An 18,655-nucleotide genomic window follows, 5' to 3' on the forward strand; every position below is an offset into this window, starting at 1 on the left:
TAAATTAGAATGTAGCGAAATCTTTCTATTTTTTCCTTTATAGCTTCTGGATTTTGTGTCTTGTTTAGCAAAGATTTTCTTATTCCAGTGTTATGTAACTATTGCTTCTTAAATACTTTTAGAACACTTTTTCCTTTTAACTCTATAATCTACCTGGGATTTATTTATGTGTTGAGTGTAAGGTAGAGATAGATGGCTAGTTTTTCTCCCTAAGTGAATTGTCTTTTGTTTCAGCATCATTTATTGAATTATAATAAACAGTGTTGAAATAGTATTATAAACATTTCTCCCTTTCTAAAACCTGTTCTCTTTTCATCTGGAGGTGTTCCTGTACCAGTAGACCGTTTAATTTCAATTGCTTTAAAAGACTTTTTATAATTGGTAAGGCAGTTCCCCTTCATTGTTGCCCCTTTTCAAAATGTTCTTGGTCCCTGGCTTGGTGTGGCTCAGTTGATTGGAGTGTTGTCCTGTCCCGTACACCAGAAGGTGGTGGGTTTGACTCCTAGTCAGGTCACACGCCCAGGTTGTGATTTCATCCCTGATCGGAGCACATGTGGGAGGCAATTGAGGGATATTTCTCACATCAGAGTTTCTGTTTCTCTCTCTTTCTCTCTTCTCTCTCTCTCTCTCTCTCTCTCTCTCTCTCTCTCTCTCAAATCAATTTTAAAAAAGGTATATTCCTTAGGTGATTTAAAAAAAAATGTTCTTGGCATTTTTTGTGTTTCTCATTGACATGAATTTTAGAGTCAGTATATCAAGTTCCACAAAAAAATCTGGGAAAAAAATCTTTGGGATCTTAAAATTGGAATTCCCTTGAATACTATATACATTAATTTGGGGGAAGAATTTATGTCTTTGCAATATTGGGTGTTCCCACCCAACAGTATGGTATGAATTCTTCTGTAAAGTTTCCTAGTTTTCCTTATGTTTGCTGTGTTAAGTAGTAGTGAAAAGAATGGGTTCTAGTGCCATGCTACTTGGGTTCAGTTCCTGGTAAGCTTGGGCAAATAAAACCTTTGTTGTACTTTAGTTTCCTCATCTGTAATATGAGAATAATAACTCATTAGGGTTATTATGAAGATTAAGTGGGTTAAGACATGCAAGTTAATACATTTAAAATGTGAGCTATTGTTATTAGGTTTATATTAAGTATTTTATAGTTTGTTTGTTACTTTTGTGAATAGGATCTCATTTAAATCTCATTTTAATAAGTTATCTTTGCTACATAGGAAAGTCCATGCTTTTTGGTCATGGTTCTTGATTTTGGATACTTAGCTGAACTCTTTATTACTCACAGTTTAAAATTTTTTCTTGAATTCTCAAGGTAGTCATATTTTGCAATTATTTTAGTTTTCACTATCTTGGCCTCATAATTTTTCTATTTATGTGTATTTTGAATCTTTTTTTGATTAGGACTTCCAATATAGTGTTGACTAGAAGTTATGATAAAGAGAATTTTATCCTTGATTGTCTTTAAATGGATTTGATGTTGACTTAGGGGAGTTAATCCTCTGTAAAACAAAGGGCTTTGTGTGTGTGTATGTGTTCTTAATTTGTTAAGGAGTGGGCTTGGGGTTTTTATTAAATTACTTTTATTATACAAATAATAAATGGACATGTTTTCATTACAAAAGATTGAAAAAGTATAGAAATTATAAATTAAGGCACGGAAGTTCTTGTGGCCTGTTCTACTTCTATTCCTCTCCATATATATACACTGAGTGGCCAGATTATTATGATCTCTGAACGCATAATAATCTGGCCACTCAGTGTATATCCTATATAATAAAAGGCTAATATGCAAATTGTCCCCTTGACTAGGAGTTCGATCAGCAGGCAGGCTGGCCAACTGCCCATGTCCCCTCCCCCTGGCCAGGCTGGCCGGGACTCCACCCATGCATGAATTCATGCACCGGGCCTCTAATACACACACACACACACACACACACTGAGTGGCCAGATTATTATGTGTTCAGAGATATTATATTAGTCCACATAATATATATATTAGAGGCCCAGTGCATGAAATTCGTGCACTCGGGGTGGGGGGTGGGTCCCTCAGCTCAGCCTGTGCCTTCTCGCAGTCCGGAAGCCCTTGGGGGATGTCCGACTGTTGTGGAGGCAGGAGAGGCTTCCGCCACCGCCGCTGCACTTGCCAGCCATGAGCCTGGGGGAGGCCGAGTGGTGCTCCCCCTGTGGGAGATCACTGACCACCTGGGGGCAGCTCCTGCGTTGAGCGTCTGCCACCTATAGGTTAGGCCCGGGGGATCGGGGGATCGGGCCTAAGCTGGCAGTCAGACATCCCTCTGGCATCCGGGAGCCCTTGGGAAATGTCCAACTAATGGCTTAGTGCTGCTGTGGAGGTGTGAGAGGCTCCTGCCTCTGCTGCTACACTGGCCAGCCATGAGCCAGTTTCTGGCTGAGCAGTGCTCCCCCTGTGGAAGTGCACTGACCACCAGGGGGCAGCTCCTGCATTGGTGGTCAGTGCACATCATAACAACGGGTCGTTTCACATATTAGCCTTTTATTATATAGGATTACTGTTATGTTTGGTTTGTAACTTCTTATCTCATTTGGTATACCTTTATATACATTTAATGTATACATGTGTACTCATAATATTTATCTTTATGAAACTAGGTATTAGATTTTAGCTGATAATTTTGTTTCACTTAGTTTTAAGTACCTATCATATATCAGGCCCTCTTTAGGCAGTAACATTTTTTGTTCATTCAACAAATGTTTCTTAAGTGTTTCCCAAGTACCAAGCAATGTCTTAGGTGCTTGTGAAGGAAAAGAAAAGCCCTGCCCTTTGAGCTGATATTCTAAAGGCCCACACAGGAACAACAAGAAAAAAAGTCAAGTGATAATATATGGTGTGAAAATGTTAAAGCAGTATAAAAGAGGATAGAGATGGACTGGGTTACTGTCTTAGATACAATGATTAGAAAAGGCATTTCTGAAAAGTGGGCATTTCAGCAAAGATTTGAAAGAGATGGAGCAGCCATGCAAATACTCATCTGGAGCAAGAGCTGAGGGAATAGCAATCATGAAGGCCCTGTATGGAATGTTAAAGAAACAACAATAAAGTTATTTGGACAGAACAACAACAAAAAATGAATAAAGAGTGGGGTGGGAAATGAGGTTGTATAGGTAGTGGGGGAACATTGTATGGAGCCTTAGGGCTGCAATAACACTGGGTGGCTTAAACAACAGAAATTGTTTTTTTTACATTTCTGGAGGCTAGAAGTCCAAGGTCAAGGTGTCAGGTTTGGTTTCTTCTGAGGTCTCTCTATAGCTTACAGATGGCCACCTTCATGCTGTGTCCTCACATGGTCTTGCATGTGTGTGTGGACAGGTCCTATGTCTATGGATCTAAATTTCTTCTTATAAAAACACCAGTCAGATTAGATTAGGGCCACTATAATGGCCTCATTGTAACTTAATAATCTCTGTAAAGGCCCTATTTTTAAATGCAGTCACATTCTGAGGTATTAGAGGTTAGGATTTCCATAAAAGACTTTTGGGGAAACAGTAGCCTATCACAGGCTTGGTCTACTTTCTTCAGGTTGCTGAGGATAGATTTGAGGTATGTGTGTCGGGTGGGGGTGAGGAGTAAGATGGAGTATTGAGGTTATTTAAATGCGATTTTTGATATGGAAAGGAGATAGATAAATCCATGTATTCAGTCTTCTATCTTAATCAAGTCTTTCTTTTCTTTGTACCTTAATATTTTCAGTTTCTGCTAGATGAACTTTTTTTTTTTTTTTTATCAGCAAGGCTCAAATTAAGTGTGCTTTGTCTCAGAGGCCTTCCCTGATTGTATTGTACTGGCTTAATTATATTACATGGTACTGGACAGTGAGTACTTGATGGTGAGGAATGTGGTTTTATTCTTTTTTACCCTTAATATAGCATGGTATCTTATGCATTAAAAGCTGCTAAGCAGCCTGGTCAATGTGACTCAGTGGTTGAGCATCAGCCTATTAACCAGGATGTCATGATTGGCTTCCAGTTTGGGGCACATGCAGTTGGGGGCTCAATCCCCAGTTGGGGCATGCAGGAGGCTGCCGATTGATGATTCTCACTCATCATTGATGTTTCTATCTCTCCCTCTCCCTTCTTCTCTGACATCAATAAAAATATATTTTTTAAAAGCTGCTAAGTAAATGCTTATTGAATAACATGTAAGAATGAGTATAAATAGAAGTTTGTAGTAGGCACCCGTCATCAAACTGGCATAGCAGTTTTACTAAAATAGGATAGAAAATCATCTCTGCAGGGCTACCAGTCTGTGGGATTTAGTTTTCTTAGAGCTATATTCAATTTTTAGTCCATAAAAGCAGCTTTGGTGACTGGTATAAAATATCAAATACATTGTATCAAAGGGAACCAACAGAGTTTAAATATATGAGATTTTGCTCTAATGTTTAAGCTTACATGACTGCTCCGTACATTGGGGGATATGTTTCTCTTAAGTCTTCTGGTATGGTAGAATGTTTATTAAATACTTACAAACTAAAAGAATAGTAAGGTAGTCTGAGTGGGGGCTTTAACTTCTAAAATTTTAACTTCTAAGATTTGGTTTTTGAATAACTATATTTCATAGTTTAAAATTTAAAAATATAAATGGTAATATAAAATGTACACTGTATATAGGGGTGGGCAAAAGTAGGTTTATAGTCATTCATTTGGAAAATAATATAATAATAAATAATAATACAATAATAAACTTGCATACTCACAACTGTAAACCTACTTTTGCCCACCACTGTATAAAAAATACAATGTATTGTCTCTCATCCTTTCTTTCCAACTACTCAGAAACTGATAAGCTTTTTTGAGGTTCCCTCCCAGAGCAATCACTTAGATTAGTTTAATTTAAAATAGTGTTGGTTTTCCTATGTGTACTTGAATTTTTAACAAAATTTTTGCTAAGCTGATCACTTGTATTGGTGTATTCTAATGAATTGCTGACTCAAATGTGTTTTTTGTTTTGTTTTAGATACATCAAATTACGAAATGGCTTGCAGGCACTTTTGATTTCAGACCTAAGTAATACGGAAGGTAAAACAGGAGATGCAACAGATGATGAAGACGAAGATGAAGAGGAAGAAGATGATGAAGATGATGATGAAGATGATGATGACGATGACGACGATGATGATGATGATGAAGATGAAGATTCTGGAGCTGAAATAGAAGACGATGATGAAGAGGGTTTTGATGATGAAAATGAGTTTGATGATGTTGATGAGCATGATAACAATGACCTTGATGCTGAAGTTAATGAATTGGAAGAATTAGAAGAGAGGGCAGAAGCCAGAAAGAAAACTACTGAAAAACAGGTGATTCATGTCTATTATATCTTTTCCTAATTTGGAAATTCTTTGGGATAAGTTCTGAACTTATGTTTTATTTCTTAATGGCAAAAATGAAGTCTGTATCTTTTGATCGTCTGTAAAGGTCTATTTTGCATAAAGATTACATTTATAAACATTTTGCTCTGATTATAAAAGTGACAAATGTTTATTATAGAAACATGAAGAATAAAGACAGATAAAATATAGCTCTGGCCAGTGTGGCTCAGTTGATTCCAGTCAGGGCACATATCCAGGTTGCTGTTTGATCCATACCCAGGTTTTGGTTCAGTCCCTGGTCAGTCAGGGTGTGTGAGAGGCAACTTATGGATAGTTTTCTCTCTCACTGATGTTTCTTTCTTTTCCTCCTCTTTCTCTAAAAAAAAGATAATAAAAATCAATAAAAAATATTTAAAAAATAACCAAAACTTGCAGAGGTAATCACTGGTAATATTTCAATATATGTGTACTTATGCACATTATATATTTCCAAACAAATGCTGAGAGGTGTGGATCTGCATAATTTTTAGCCTTGGCTAGAGGAGTAAGAAAGAGTATTATCCTTGGAGAGACTGGAAAAAGAAAAAGAACAGGGATAGTATAGTTCTAAGAGTCCTCATATGGGTAATTGAACGTGATTTCTCTCCTTTTATGAGAAAGCACCAAAAGTCTGGATAACTTACAAGTAAATTGGAAGAATTTAAATAGAAATGAGGAGTTGATCTTAGTGTGAATAAATAAAGAGGATTAATAGGGAGAATGTCCATCTTTGGATAACTTGAAAAATGCCTCCTTTTTGCAGTAGGAAGTACCTCTATTAGTGGGTCATATTTTGTATGCATTAAAATGGAATTGGTCAAATGTTTGTTAAATCTAGTTTTTTAAATATTGATAATAATTTTAAACATGGTATAGTCCACATACAAACAAATTAAAGTTCTGATTACTAAGACTAAAATCTAGATGTCATTAGATTGTAAAGTGGTCAGTCCTCCAAGATGTGAAGGCATGAGATACAAGTAGTAAAAATTATTTTTTAAAGAAGATTGTGCCAGTTCTTTCACTAAGTTGTGAAGGGATTGAATCTTATTTGCTCCTTGCTATTCATATTATGAGTGATGGCTGTTTTGGGATGGCATGATAGGCCAAATGGCTTTAGCTTGGAAAACCAAAATACTGGGAGGAAAAATGCATATATATGCCACTTGATAGTCTCTACTAAGGGCTTTATAAATAAACTAGAGGCCTGATGCACAAAATTCGTGCACGGGGGAGGGTGTGTCCCTCAGCCCAGTCTGCACACTCTCCAATCTGGGACATCCCTCTCACAATCCAGGACTGCTGGCTCCCAACTGCTCGCCTGCCTGCCTGCCTGATTGCCCCTAACCGCTTCTGCCTGCCAGCCTGATCACCCCCTAACCACTCCCCTGCCAGCCTGATTGACGCCTAACTGCTCCCCTGCCGGCCCGATTGACCAACTGTCCTCCCCTGCAGGCCCGGTTGCCCCCAACTGCCCTCCCCTGCTGGCCTGGTCACCCCTAACTGCCCTCCCCTGCAGGCCTGGTCCCCACCAACTGTCCTCCCCTGCAGGCCTGGCCCCCCCCCAACTGCCCTCCCCTGAAGGCCTGGTCTCCCCCAGCTGCCCTCCCCTGCAGGCCTGGTCCCCCACAACTGCCCTCCCCTGCTGGCCTGATCTCCCACAACTGCCCTCCCCTTTAGGCCATCTTGTGGTGGCCATCTTGTGTCCACATGGGGGCGGCCATCTTGTACGTTGGAGTGACGGTCAATTTGCATATTACTCTTTATTAGATAGGATTGGGAATTAGTAAGTTAACTTTAAAATAGATCTCATAATTCTACAAAGAATATTAACAGAAAAGAAGAATGCTGACAATAGAGTGGAAAGAGTATTGACAATCAGGAAATCTTGAGTTCTAATTCTGGCTCTGTATCTTTCTGGATGATCTTAGGCCTTTTCATTTTCTCATTTTTACTCATTTCTAAAACAGGATTAGATTACATATTTTTTGAGGTCCATTTTAGCTCTAAGTCTGATTGTGTTATAACTTCATCACTGAACATTCCCTATCTATAAATTTCTTCCTGTATTTGTAGTCGAAGGAACCGCTGAGCTAAAGCCAGCCCTCTTCCTGTATTTGTTAGTGGCTTTTCTTGTGCTTTAGATTTCTTTATATCTTCTATCAATTGATAAGCAAAACTCAGGTTAAATTTAGAAGTTGTCTTGACAGTCAATTTTACTGTCAAGACATAGTAAAATACCTTAGATTTATACAGCAATGGTGAATCCCTTTGACAGAAGAGGATGTGTATGCAGTGTTTTTGGTATTCCTTTTTATTTTGCTTCTGTCGATCAAATTCAAAATGTTTAACTCTTCTAGAAACAGCAAGGTCAGATTCTAATGATCATTTAAAAAATGGTTTAGATATTGCCTTTCTTTTCTTAGAACTCAGTATGGTTCATTCCTTCATAAAATATTGATAGCTAATTTTCTGGGTGATATTAGAAAAGAATGGAGGAACCTAATGTAGTTTGAAGAGGAGATCAAATAGTTTTGATTCAGATATAGTGGGTACATTAGTGAAAGGAAAGATCTCATGATTGTAATAATGGAAAATGGTGTGGATCTGCATAATTTTTAGCCTTGGATAGAGGATTAAGAAAGAGTATTATCCTTGGAGAGACTGGAAAAAGAAAAAGAATAGGGATAGTATAGTTCTAAGAGTCCTCATATGGGTAATTGAAAGTGATTTCTCTCCTTTTATGGGAAAGCACTAAAAGACCTACTTTTCTGGGTCAGTGTTTTTGTCTCCTTATATTTTCCTCCTCCCAAAGGAAGTTGTTCTTGATTTTTGAGATGAAGGTTTGAGAAAGTAACAAGATTGAAATTTAAGTATATTATGTACTGAATTATGTTTTGTTCAGGGCTTTCTTTAGTGAATTCTCAAGTATGAATTTCTGAAGTATGAATTTCTTGGGAAGTTATTTCTCAAGTATGAATTTCTTTTCTAGCAATTGCAGAGTCTGTTTTTGTTATGGTCAAAACTGACTGATAGATTGATTGTGGTCTAAGTCACCTTATACAAAAATGTCTTCAACCCTGCTGGTCGAGATAAGAAATCTTTATGGGGTAGTTGGAGCTGAAAGCAGGTTAGGCATCTATTAAACATCACAGAACAGATTAAACTGTGGCTTGAAAAAGGGGCTATTTCTCTTTGTTTTAACTGAGTTTATGTGCCTAACTCTTTAAAATATTAAACAGTATCAAGTGAGGCATTTTGGTTCTTCTGAAAACATACTTTTCATTTTCTGACACGTGGTTTGACTTTATATCAGCTACATACTATTTTTTTTTTAATGTATTTTATTGATTTTTTTACAGAGAGGAAGGGAGAGGGATAGAGCTAGAAACATCGATGAGAGAGAAACACCGACCAGCTGCCTCCTGCACACCCCCCACCAGGGATGTGCCCACAACCAATGTACATGCCCCTAACCAGAATCGAACCTGGGACCCTTCAGTCCGCAGACTGACGCTCTATCCACTGAGCCAAACCGGTTTCGGCTACATACTATTTCTTAAAAGCTCTCTTCCTAAGAGGGTAACCATTTTCCAAATAATTTGGGTCACCAAATGTGTTAGCTCTTTAAAATTGACATTTGTAAAATTTGGGAAAGTTAATAAATTCAACTTCCGATCCTCAAGGATTTAAAAAGGAGTATTTTTCTTTCCTTTTTTGTGTGTGTCTTTTAACTTACAATGACATATGGTGTACCCTAGTCATTTTAAAAATGTGTACCTCTTGACCATCTATTTTGTTAAAAACTCTTGTTTTCCCAAGCTATGGAAAATTACTATCAGTAGATATGTAATGTATTTTCTATAATTTCAATAAGTAGTGAACAACTGGTGCCTGTACAACTAGATGGACACCCACTCTCAGGAACCTATTTAAAAGTCTCATTTTCTCCATACTTCTGTCTCCAAGTCCCTTATTTGAATTTGGACAGGAATGAAGAGGGAGAGATAGAAACATTGATGAGAGAGAATCATTGATCTGCTACCTCCTGCAAGCCCCACACTAGGAATGATGCCCACAACCTGGGCATGGGCCCTGGCAGGGAATCAAACCGTGACCTCCTGGTTCATAGGTTGACACTCACCTACTAAGCCATGCAATAAAGTTGTTCCTTTTTCTCTCCTTAAAAAAAAAAAAAAGTGAACTAAAAAATCTCTTTACAATTCAGTTCTGTAGTATTTTAATAGCTAAAGATTTTCTTTTTTAACCATTTACTTCTTGTCTTTGTTAGATGTTTTCCTAACGTTACTTTATGCCCTATTTTAATAAAAACAAAAATTTTTACCCTGGCCAGTAGCTCAGTGGTTAGAGCACTGCCCATGCACTGAAGGGTCATGGGTTCAATACCTGGTCAAGAGCACATACCTGGGTTGCAGGTTCAATCCCTGGCCCCAGTCGATATGTCTCTCTCACATCAATGTTCCCCCCCGCCCTGCTGCCCCGTTCTTCCCTCTCTTCTCTCTTCTGCTCCCTCCACCCTTTCACACTCTAAAAATCAGTGGAAAAAATATCCTCGAGTGAAGATTAACAAAAAAATAAATACAAAATAAAAGTTCTGAGTAAGATTGAGAAGTTACTGACCACAGAGCCCTTTAATTGCTTAGAGATCTTCGAGGTAATCTAAGGTATATTATTGTGTAGATTTCCGAAATCTAGTAAATCAGGCAAAAAACTTTACTCAGAATTCTGAAATGCTGACACAAAATGATATTTTGGTGGGCTGGCCAGTCCCTCTTTGCTTTTTTTCTGTTTCTGCTTTTCCCCTTAGGTCTGCATCTGTTCAGCATTTGGCAGGGTGGCAAGAGGAGCAGCAGGGTGAAACTGACACAGTTCTGGTGAGTTTCACTTTGCTGCTCCTCCTGATTATCAGGGCAAGAATTTTGTTACTTTCTGTTGGAATACTCCATCTCCAAGTGAATCCTTAAGATGAGATCACAAAATTATTCCTTTAGTATTGACTCACTATTTGTATGTGCTCTGCTTACTCCAGTCTGCAGCAGCTCTTTGTGTTGGAGTTGGGAGTTTTGCTGATCCGGATGACCTGCCTGGGCTGGCACACTTTTTGGAGCACAGTAAGATCTTTATAAAATATTATTCCTGGTGTTTTCCCCCTTTAAATTTGTCTGAATTGATTTCAATGATAACTAACTGGCTTGATAGAAGTATATGTTTAACAAGAGAAAAGGCTAAGAAAAAAATCTTTATGAATATCACAGGTGAAGTCTTCATTTTAATCTCCTTTAGTGTTTGGAGGATTTGAATGCAATAACTTAGAAAACTATTTGAAAATGTAGGTTTTAGCTCAGCTGGTGTGGGCGAGAAGTTGAGTGTCAACCGGGAGGTCACGGTTTAATTCTTGGTCAGGGGACATGTCTGGGTTATGGGCTTGAGCCTAAGTTGCGGGGGGAGGGAGGCATGCAGGAGATAGTCGATCAGTGATTCTCTTTCATCATTGATGTTTTTATCTCTCCTTCTCTTTTCCTCTCTCTGAAATCAATAAATACATTTTTTAAAAAAAGGTAGGCTTTATTATTATTTGGGCCAAAAGATCAGGAGACAGTTGCCAGTCTCTAGGAATTTAGGCTAGAACAGTGGGAGGGGCAATCTCTTCCTGGGTTAGGCAGGCCCCAAGATGTCATAGCATCAGAAATACAGAAAATAAATTTTAAAAAGAAAAAGAAAAATTAATATAGAAAATAGAGACACGATTACTATAAAAGAAAATAGAAAATAGTTTAATCTCATTAAAACTTATGTAAATGCTTTACAATTATACTTAAATTTATATTTGTTTTCCTGAATTAATCATTTTTTATATTCTGGTTTTCTAAGCTATTTGAAGGTAAACTTCTCATCTTATGAGTTTTTATTGTAACAATCTGCATAAATGCTTATGTTTAAATTTTAACATTATCACAAATCATGTATTTTTTTCTTTAAAAATAAAATGTTTAGTTTCTGAGTGTAAAAGTAATATATGAGCATTATAGAAAATTATAAAAACAAGTATAATGAATAAACTATTATCCAGACATAACTATTGTTAATATGTTGATATTATTTCTTCCAGTATTTTTTCTTATATGAGAAATTTCCTTGATAATATAAACATTATCTGTATCTTTGTTTTTGTGTGACTTTGTGTTCTTTTCACTTAGTGGTATTCATGGGTAGTTTGAAATATCCAGATGAGAATGGGTTTGATGCTTTCCTGAAGAAACATGGGGGTAGTGATAATGCTTCAACTGATTGTGAACGGACAGTCTTTCAGTTTGATGTCCAGAGGAAATACTTCAAGGAAGCCCTGGATAGGTAACTAACTCAAAATGTATCCTTATTTTAATTATATAATCACACCTTACAAATTGAAATATTGGGCATTGTTCCATGGTATTTCTTTTTAAGCAGTACTCTAATTCTGTAGCATTGTAACAATACTTCATTTGGAGAAAAGAACATTTTTTCTCCCTTATTCTGTAATACTTAGTCTTTTTATTAAAGATTAAACTGAAGCCCTTAAATACCTTTTGAGTATTGTGAATAACAAAACTCACTTATACTTGCAACTTGTTTTTCATATATATATGTATATATATTTATATATATACACATATAAAAATGTAGAGAGAGAGAGAGGGAGAGGGGGAGAGAGAGAGAGAGAGAGAGAGAGAGGAGAGAGAGAGAGAGAGAGAGGGAAAGAGAAACATCAATGATGAGAGAGAATCATTGATCGGCTGTCTCCTACACTCCCCACACTGTGGATCGAATCCTCAACCTGGGCATGTGCCCTGACCAGGAATCAAAATGTGACCTTCTGGTTCATAGGTGGACACTCAGCCACTGAGCCACGCCAGCTGGGCAATATTAGTTTTTCTAATTTAGTAGAAAATATGGAAAACAGAAGCACCAAAGAGATAAGATTGCCCCTAATTTTATAATCTAGAGATAACCATGATTAATGTTTAGTATATAAGCATCTATATTTTTTGCTCTATTGGATCATGTTGTTATGTCCTTTTATGTTTTTAAACAAGATAAATCATTTTTACAAATCATATAGTTTATAAAACATAATTTTAAATGATTGTGTATCATTTACATTGTGTAGAAATACCATAATCTACTCAACCAGTTATATATTATTTGACAGTTGTTTCCAGTTTTCTAGTATTGTAATGTTGTGATGAATATCCTAATATTTGTGCACATGCTTGATTATTTCTTTTAATTAAGTTTTAAGAAGTGAAATTTCAGTATATTTAAGGCTTTTTCTTATAAAATGTTTGATATTCACTGCAAAATTGCTTTTGAGAAAGCATATATCAGTGCATTAGTAGTTTTGATATCACAAGGTTGCAGACGTAAGTCTACACTAAAATAAAAGAGTCACTTTAAAAAAAATTCTAGATAAATGTAAGATTGAAATATAAAAAAAGAAATCTTGAATTATAATTAAGTCTCTTAAAGGTAGAAATATTGGTCTATTTTTTGTTGAAATATCTCCAGCGTCAACAATTTGGTATATACTAAGGTATTTGTTGAATTAAGTAATATATTTATTTGTAGAAAAACACAAAATCAAAACACAAATGACCAGAAAAACTCAAAACGTGACAAAGGTCCAGTTTTCTTAAAGAAATTTTCGTGTGCCATAAGAGATTAATATGACCTTGAGAAATATTTTGGGTAAATTTCTATAAGTTGAAAGCATATGCCATTATTCTCAATGGAATAAATATTTATGTGTTTCTGAACCCCCAAATTAACAACTTTTTTTGTTAAAACAATGTAAAAATCCCATTAAAATTGACACAATTACTTTGATAATATTTAACAAACGTGGTGGTTTTTCTTCACTAATCTATAATTTTGCAGTCTACCTGTGTTTTTATAATATTTTACTAGAGGTCCGGTGCACGAAATTCGTGCACGGGGTGGATGGGTGGGCGGTGGTTGTCCCTCAGGCCAGCTTGCACCCTCTCCAATCTGGGACCCCTCGAGGGATGTCTGACTGCCCATTTAGACCCGATCCCGGGCCTAAACGGGCAGTGGGACATCCCGCTCACAATCCAGGACTGCTGGCTCCCAACTGCTCGTCTGCCTGCCTTCCTGATTGCCCCTAACCGCTTCTGCCTGCAAGCCTGATCACCCCCTAACCACTCCCCTGCCAGCCTGATTGATGTCTAACTGCTCCCCTGCCAGCCTGTTTGCCCCCAACTTCCCTCCTCTGCCGGCCTGGTCACTCCTAACTGCCATCCCCTGCAGGGTTGATTGCCTCCAACTGCCCTCCCTTGCAGGCCTGGTGCCTCTCAACTGCCCTCCCTTGCAGGCCTGGTGCTTCCCAACTGCCCTCCCCTGCTGGCCATCTTGTGGTGGCCATCTTGTGTCCACATGGGGGCAGGATCTTTGACCACATGGGGGCAGCCATATTGTGTGTTGGAGTGATGGTCAATCTGCATATTACTCTTTTATTAGATAGGCAAATAGAGGCCTAGTGCACGGGTGGGGGCTAGCTGGTTTGCCCTGAAGGGTGTCCCTGATCAGGGTGGGGTTCCCTTGGGGCGTGGGGCGGCCTGAGCTAGGGGCCTGTGGTGGTTTGCAGGCCAGCCACGCCCCCTGGTGACCCAAGCAGAGGCCCTGGTATCTGGAATTTATTTATCTTCTACAATTGAAACTTTGTAGCCTGGAGCGGAGCCAAGCCTCCTGTTTGCTCCGTGGCGGCAGCCATTTCTGTTGGAATTTATGTGTCTTCTATGATTGAAACTTTGTAGCCTGGAGTGGAGGCCTAGGCTGGCCAGTCCTGCAGAAGCTTGGCTTCCTTCATCGCCCAGGGCAACCCTAGCCTCCTGCTCTTCCAGCTCAGTGGCTGCCGCCATTTCTGTTGGAATTTATATACCTTCTTTAATTGAAACTTTGTACCCTTGAGTGGAGGCCTGGGCTGGAAAGCTTAGCTTCCTCCATTGCCAGGGAAACCCAAGCCTCCCTCCTGCTCTCTGTGGCTGTAGCCATCTTGGTTGGGGTTAATTTGCATACTTGCTCTGATTGGCTGGTGGGCGTGGTTAGTGGGTGTAGCGGAGTGATGGTTAATTTGCATATTACTCTTTTATTAGAAAGGATAGCTGTTTTTAATCATATACTTAAGGACATGTGCACAGCACATACATTTGATACTCTGTTTATGTAATTAAACATTTAACTCCAAAAAAACCCCCAAAAGAATACAGACAAAAGAAATCAAGGAAGGCAGTACAAATGATGCTCAAGATTATTTTCTTTATAAACTTAGAAAATCAGGAATACTCTGAGAATGACTACATGTTTGCTTAAAGTTCTCAGCTCTCATGGTTCACAAAATCTTAAGCAGTAGAAGAGTTGAATTCTTTCAAGTTGAAATCTTAAGCAATAGGACCATATAAGGAAAAAACCCACTTCACTGGGAAAAAGAATAGGCAAAAGATATGTTGAATAAATTCTGACCACCTCAGAGATGATGAAACAGCATAAAGTCTATTTAAAGAACTTGTTTCATTTCTTCTTAAACAGGTTCTATATATATTTTTTTAAAATCTAAGAACTGCTTCAGGAAATCAGAAGATATTTACACCATTAGTTCTACTTAAAAAGAACCTACCATAATTAAGAAGAATGCTACTGGATTAATAGGAGAAATTAATAAGAATATCAAATCATGATCATGACACAATGATAGACAATGATAGAGCATTAAGTATTTCATATACTATAATAAATATGGTAATAGTATACTTCTATAGTTAATAAGGAATAAAAAATCTTTGGATTATTTGCTAATAACTCATATAGATTGTAGCAGTATTTTTGAATAGGTCAGTAAAACCCAGTTCCGACACACATTGTTTATCAGTCTCTTGGGACATTTAAGTAAAAAGTTGAGGAAATGACTGAATTTTTACCCTAGTAAGTAAATGAGAATGGGAACAACTTTTGCCCTGATGGTATTTTCTAATTTCAATAAATTTGAACTCTGTAAGTATTTCAGGATGAGGGCCAGAAACATCAAAGCCCAGGACAACTACAAAGTGCAATATCTAAAGGAGAACCCCCCTCATAATAAGGTGGGACTCAACATTTCAAGATATAATCTCATTGTAAGCAGAAAAAACATTTGACAAAACCATCACTCTTTCACAATAAAACACTTAATAAACTAGGAATAAAAGGAAATTTTCTCCACCCGATAAAGAGTATCTGTAAATAACCCACAACTAACATCATATATAATGGTGAAATATTGAAAGCTTTCCCCCAAAGATTAGGATCCAGATGTCAGTTATTACCACTTCTGGTCAACATTGAAGTGGAGGTTTGAGCTAGGGAAGTTAGACAAGAAAATGAAATAAAAGGTGTGCAGATTGGAAAAGAAGTAAAACTATCTTTATTAGCAAGTAACATAATCTTATTCAAATGATTATCATTATTTGTGAAGAATTCACCTATGCTCTAAAATTTATTTGTAACTCCAAAAATCAGTATGATTACTTTGCAATCATTCATGGACATGTGAAAATTTTTGTAAATGGTGAAAAAGTTGAGTTGCTGACACACACATTCTCAGCTGAAGTTGAACAAGGCAACACCCTGCTTTTTTGTTTAAGCTTTCATGTAGAGGTGACCAGAGGATGGAGACACTAGGGGACAGTACACTATAATTAAAAGGAGCTCTGGCTCTGGAGCCAGTTGGATGGAATTTGATGTCAGTTTTCCCCAGTTAATGTACAGATTATGGTTGATATTATAACCATAAACTCCAAAGATTTATTTAGTTTTTATTGATTTTAGAGAGAGAGGAAGGGGAAGAGAGAGAGAAACATCGATGGGCTATCTCCTATTTGTACCCTACTGGGGATCGAGCCTACAACCCAGGCATGCATCCTGACTGGGAATCAAACCAGCAGCCTCTTGGTCCATGGGATGACACTCAACCAACTGAGCCACACCAGCCAGGGTATATTTTATTTTACTTTTTAATTTAATTTTCTTTTTAAATTTTAAAATTTTACTTTAGAGAGGTGTGGAGAGAGAGAGAAACATTGAGATTTATTTATTTTTAAATAGACAAGCTAATTCTCAAATTTATAAGTGTGGTGATTGCCAGGGGGAGGAAAATTAGGGGAGGTGGAAGAGACTATAGGAGGGATAATTAATTAAAAAATAAAATAAAGGGGAAAAAAAGTAATGCAGGGGGCTAAGTATAGCCAAGATACTTTTGAATTGGAAAAATAACAAGGTATCAGGAATTGACCTACTAGATAATAAGATTTATTTTGTAATTAGGACATTGTGTAAGCAAAGAGATGATGGAATAGAGTAGAGATCCTGGGAAGTAGACCAACTTATATGTGGACACCTCATTATTAATAGGGACAGTATGGAGCATTGGTGAAAGGACTTTTTAAAGAAATGATGCCAAAACAGTTGGGCTTTTATAATGGCAGAAACAAAATTGACTCCCTACCTTACAACATATACAAAAAGAAATCAAGTTTAGGTGGATTATAGACCAAAAAAGTGAACAGTACAACTAAAAGTTTTAGAGATAAGTATGAATTTAGCTTAAGTCAGAATTACCAAATAAAATACAAGAAGCATATAACATGAAGACAAAATGATTGTACCTTTTATGTTTATTAAAAGGTACCATGAAGAGTATGAAAACAGCAACAACTAGAAAGTGGAAGAATATGTTTATAATACATTACATTTAGAATAACTGTCATTGATTTTTAATTAATAGATTATATATATAATTATATGTAAGATACTTATCATATGTAAATGGATAATTATATATATTTCTAGAGTCAATAAGAAAAAGTACCACCTAATAGAAAAAAGGCATTAAATAGGCATTTACCAAAGAAGAAATTCAAATTATTAATAAACATATGAAATGGTGTTCAGCCTCATTAGGTATCAGGAAAATATAAATGAAAACCATCATGAGATTTAACTATCCTACATATTACCAAAACTTTTAAAGTCTGACAATACCAAATGAGGGTGAGATTGTGGGGAAATGGAGGAATTGGAACTGCTGATGCAAGTATAAATTAGTATAATCACTTTGAAAAAGTTTGGTATTATCTAGTGATATTGAACATATGTATGTGTATACTATTACCTAGGATTTTCTTTCCTACAAATATATCCTATATAATAAAGAGGTAATATGCAAATTAACCCTCACACCCTCACAAGATGGCTGCCTACGACCAGGCTGGCAGGGGGGTTAGTGAGGGACAACCAAACGACTGAATAGCAGGCTGCGTGGGGCGACCAGGCCGGCAGGGGGGTTAGTGAGGGCGACCAAATGACTGAACAAGCAGGCTGCATGGGATGACCAGGCTGGCGGGGAGGTCATGAGGGGTGACCAGGCCAGCAGGGGGCGAAGTTGAGGGCGACCATGCCAGCAGGGGAGGAAGTTGGGGGCAACCAGGCTGGCAGGGGGGCAGTTAGGGGTGACCAGGCCAACAGGGGGGACAGTTAGGGGTGACCAGGCCAGCAGGGGGGGGCAGTTGGGGGCGACCAGGCCAGCAGGGCAGGGCAGTAAGGGGTGACCAGGCCAGTGGGGGGGGGGCATTGGGGATGACCTGGCCAGCAGCGGGGGCAGTAAGGGGTGACCAGGTCGGCAGGGAGGGGGCAGTTGGAGGAGACCTGGCTAGCAGTGGGGGGCAGTCAGGGGCGATCAGGCCGGCAGTGGGGGTAGTTAGGGGTGACCAGGCAGGCAGGCAGGTGAGCGATGAGGAGCCAGTGGTCCAGGATTGTGAGAGGGATGTCTGACTGCCGGGGATCGGGTCTAAACTGGCAGTCAGATATCCCCCGAGGGGTCCCGGATTGGAGAGGGTGTACGCTGGGCTGAGGAGACCTCCCCTCCCCCATGCATGAATTTTATGCACCGGGCCTCTTGTGTGTATATATAAACAAACTTGTGCACATTTATAAGAATATTAATGTTTATGGCAGCATTGTTTTTAATAGTCCAAACATGGAATAAGCCCAGTTGTCCATCAGAGTAGAATGGATGAATAAATTCATACAGTGGCATATTCTACTGTGTTGCAAATAAATGAAACACAGCCACCACATATACCATCATGGATGAATATTAAAAGCATAGTGTTGAATTAAATAAATTAGACACAAAGAATACATAGTTT

General features: G+C 38.1%; 1 protein-coding gene across 1 annotated transcript in view; it reads left to right on the forward strand.

Annotated features, from left to right (window-relative positions):
- The window catches only part of NRDC (nardilysin convertase), a 79,959-nt gene that overhangs the window by 11,973 nt on the left and 49,331 nt on the right, over positions 1-18,655 (forward strand). The window contains exons 2-4 of the mRNA XM_028142168.2: positions 5,006-5,348; positions 10,450-10,531; positions 11,618-11,771. Coding sequence (XP_027997969.1) covers positions 5,006-5,348; positions 10,450-10,531; positions 11,618-11,771 — 579 coding nt within the window. The remainder of the gene's footprint in view (positions 1-5,005; positions 5,349-10,449; positions 10,532-11,617; positions 11,772-18,655) is intronic.

This window comes from Eptesicus fuscus, chromosome 9 (assembly GCF_027574615.1).
Source record: "Eptesicus fuscus isolate TK198812 chromosome 9, DD_ASM_mEF_20220401, whole genome shotgun sequence".
Classification (NCBI taxonomy): Eukaryota; Metazoa; Chordata; class Mammalia; order Chiroptera; family Vespertilionidae; genus Eptesicus; species Eptesicus fuscus.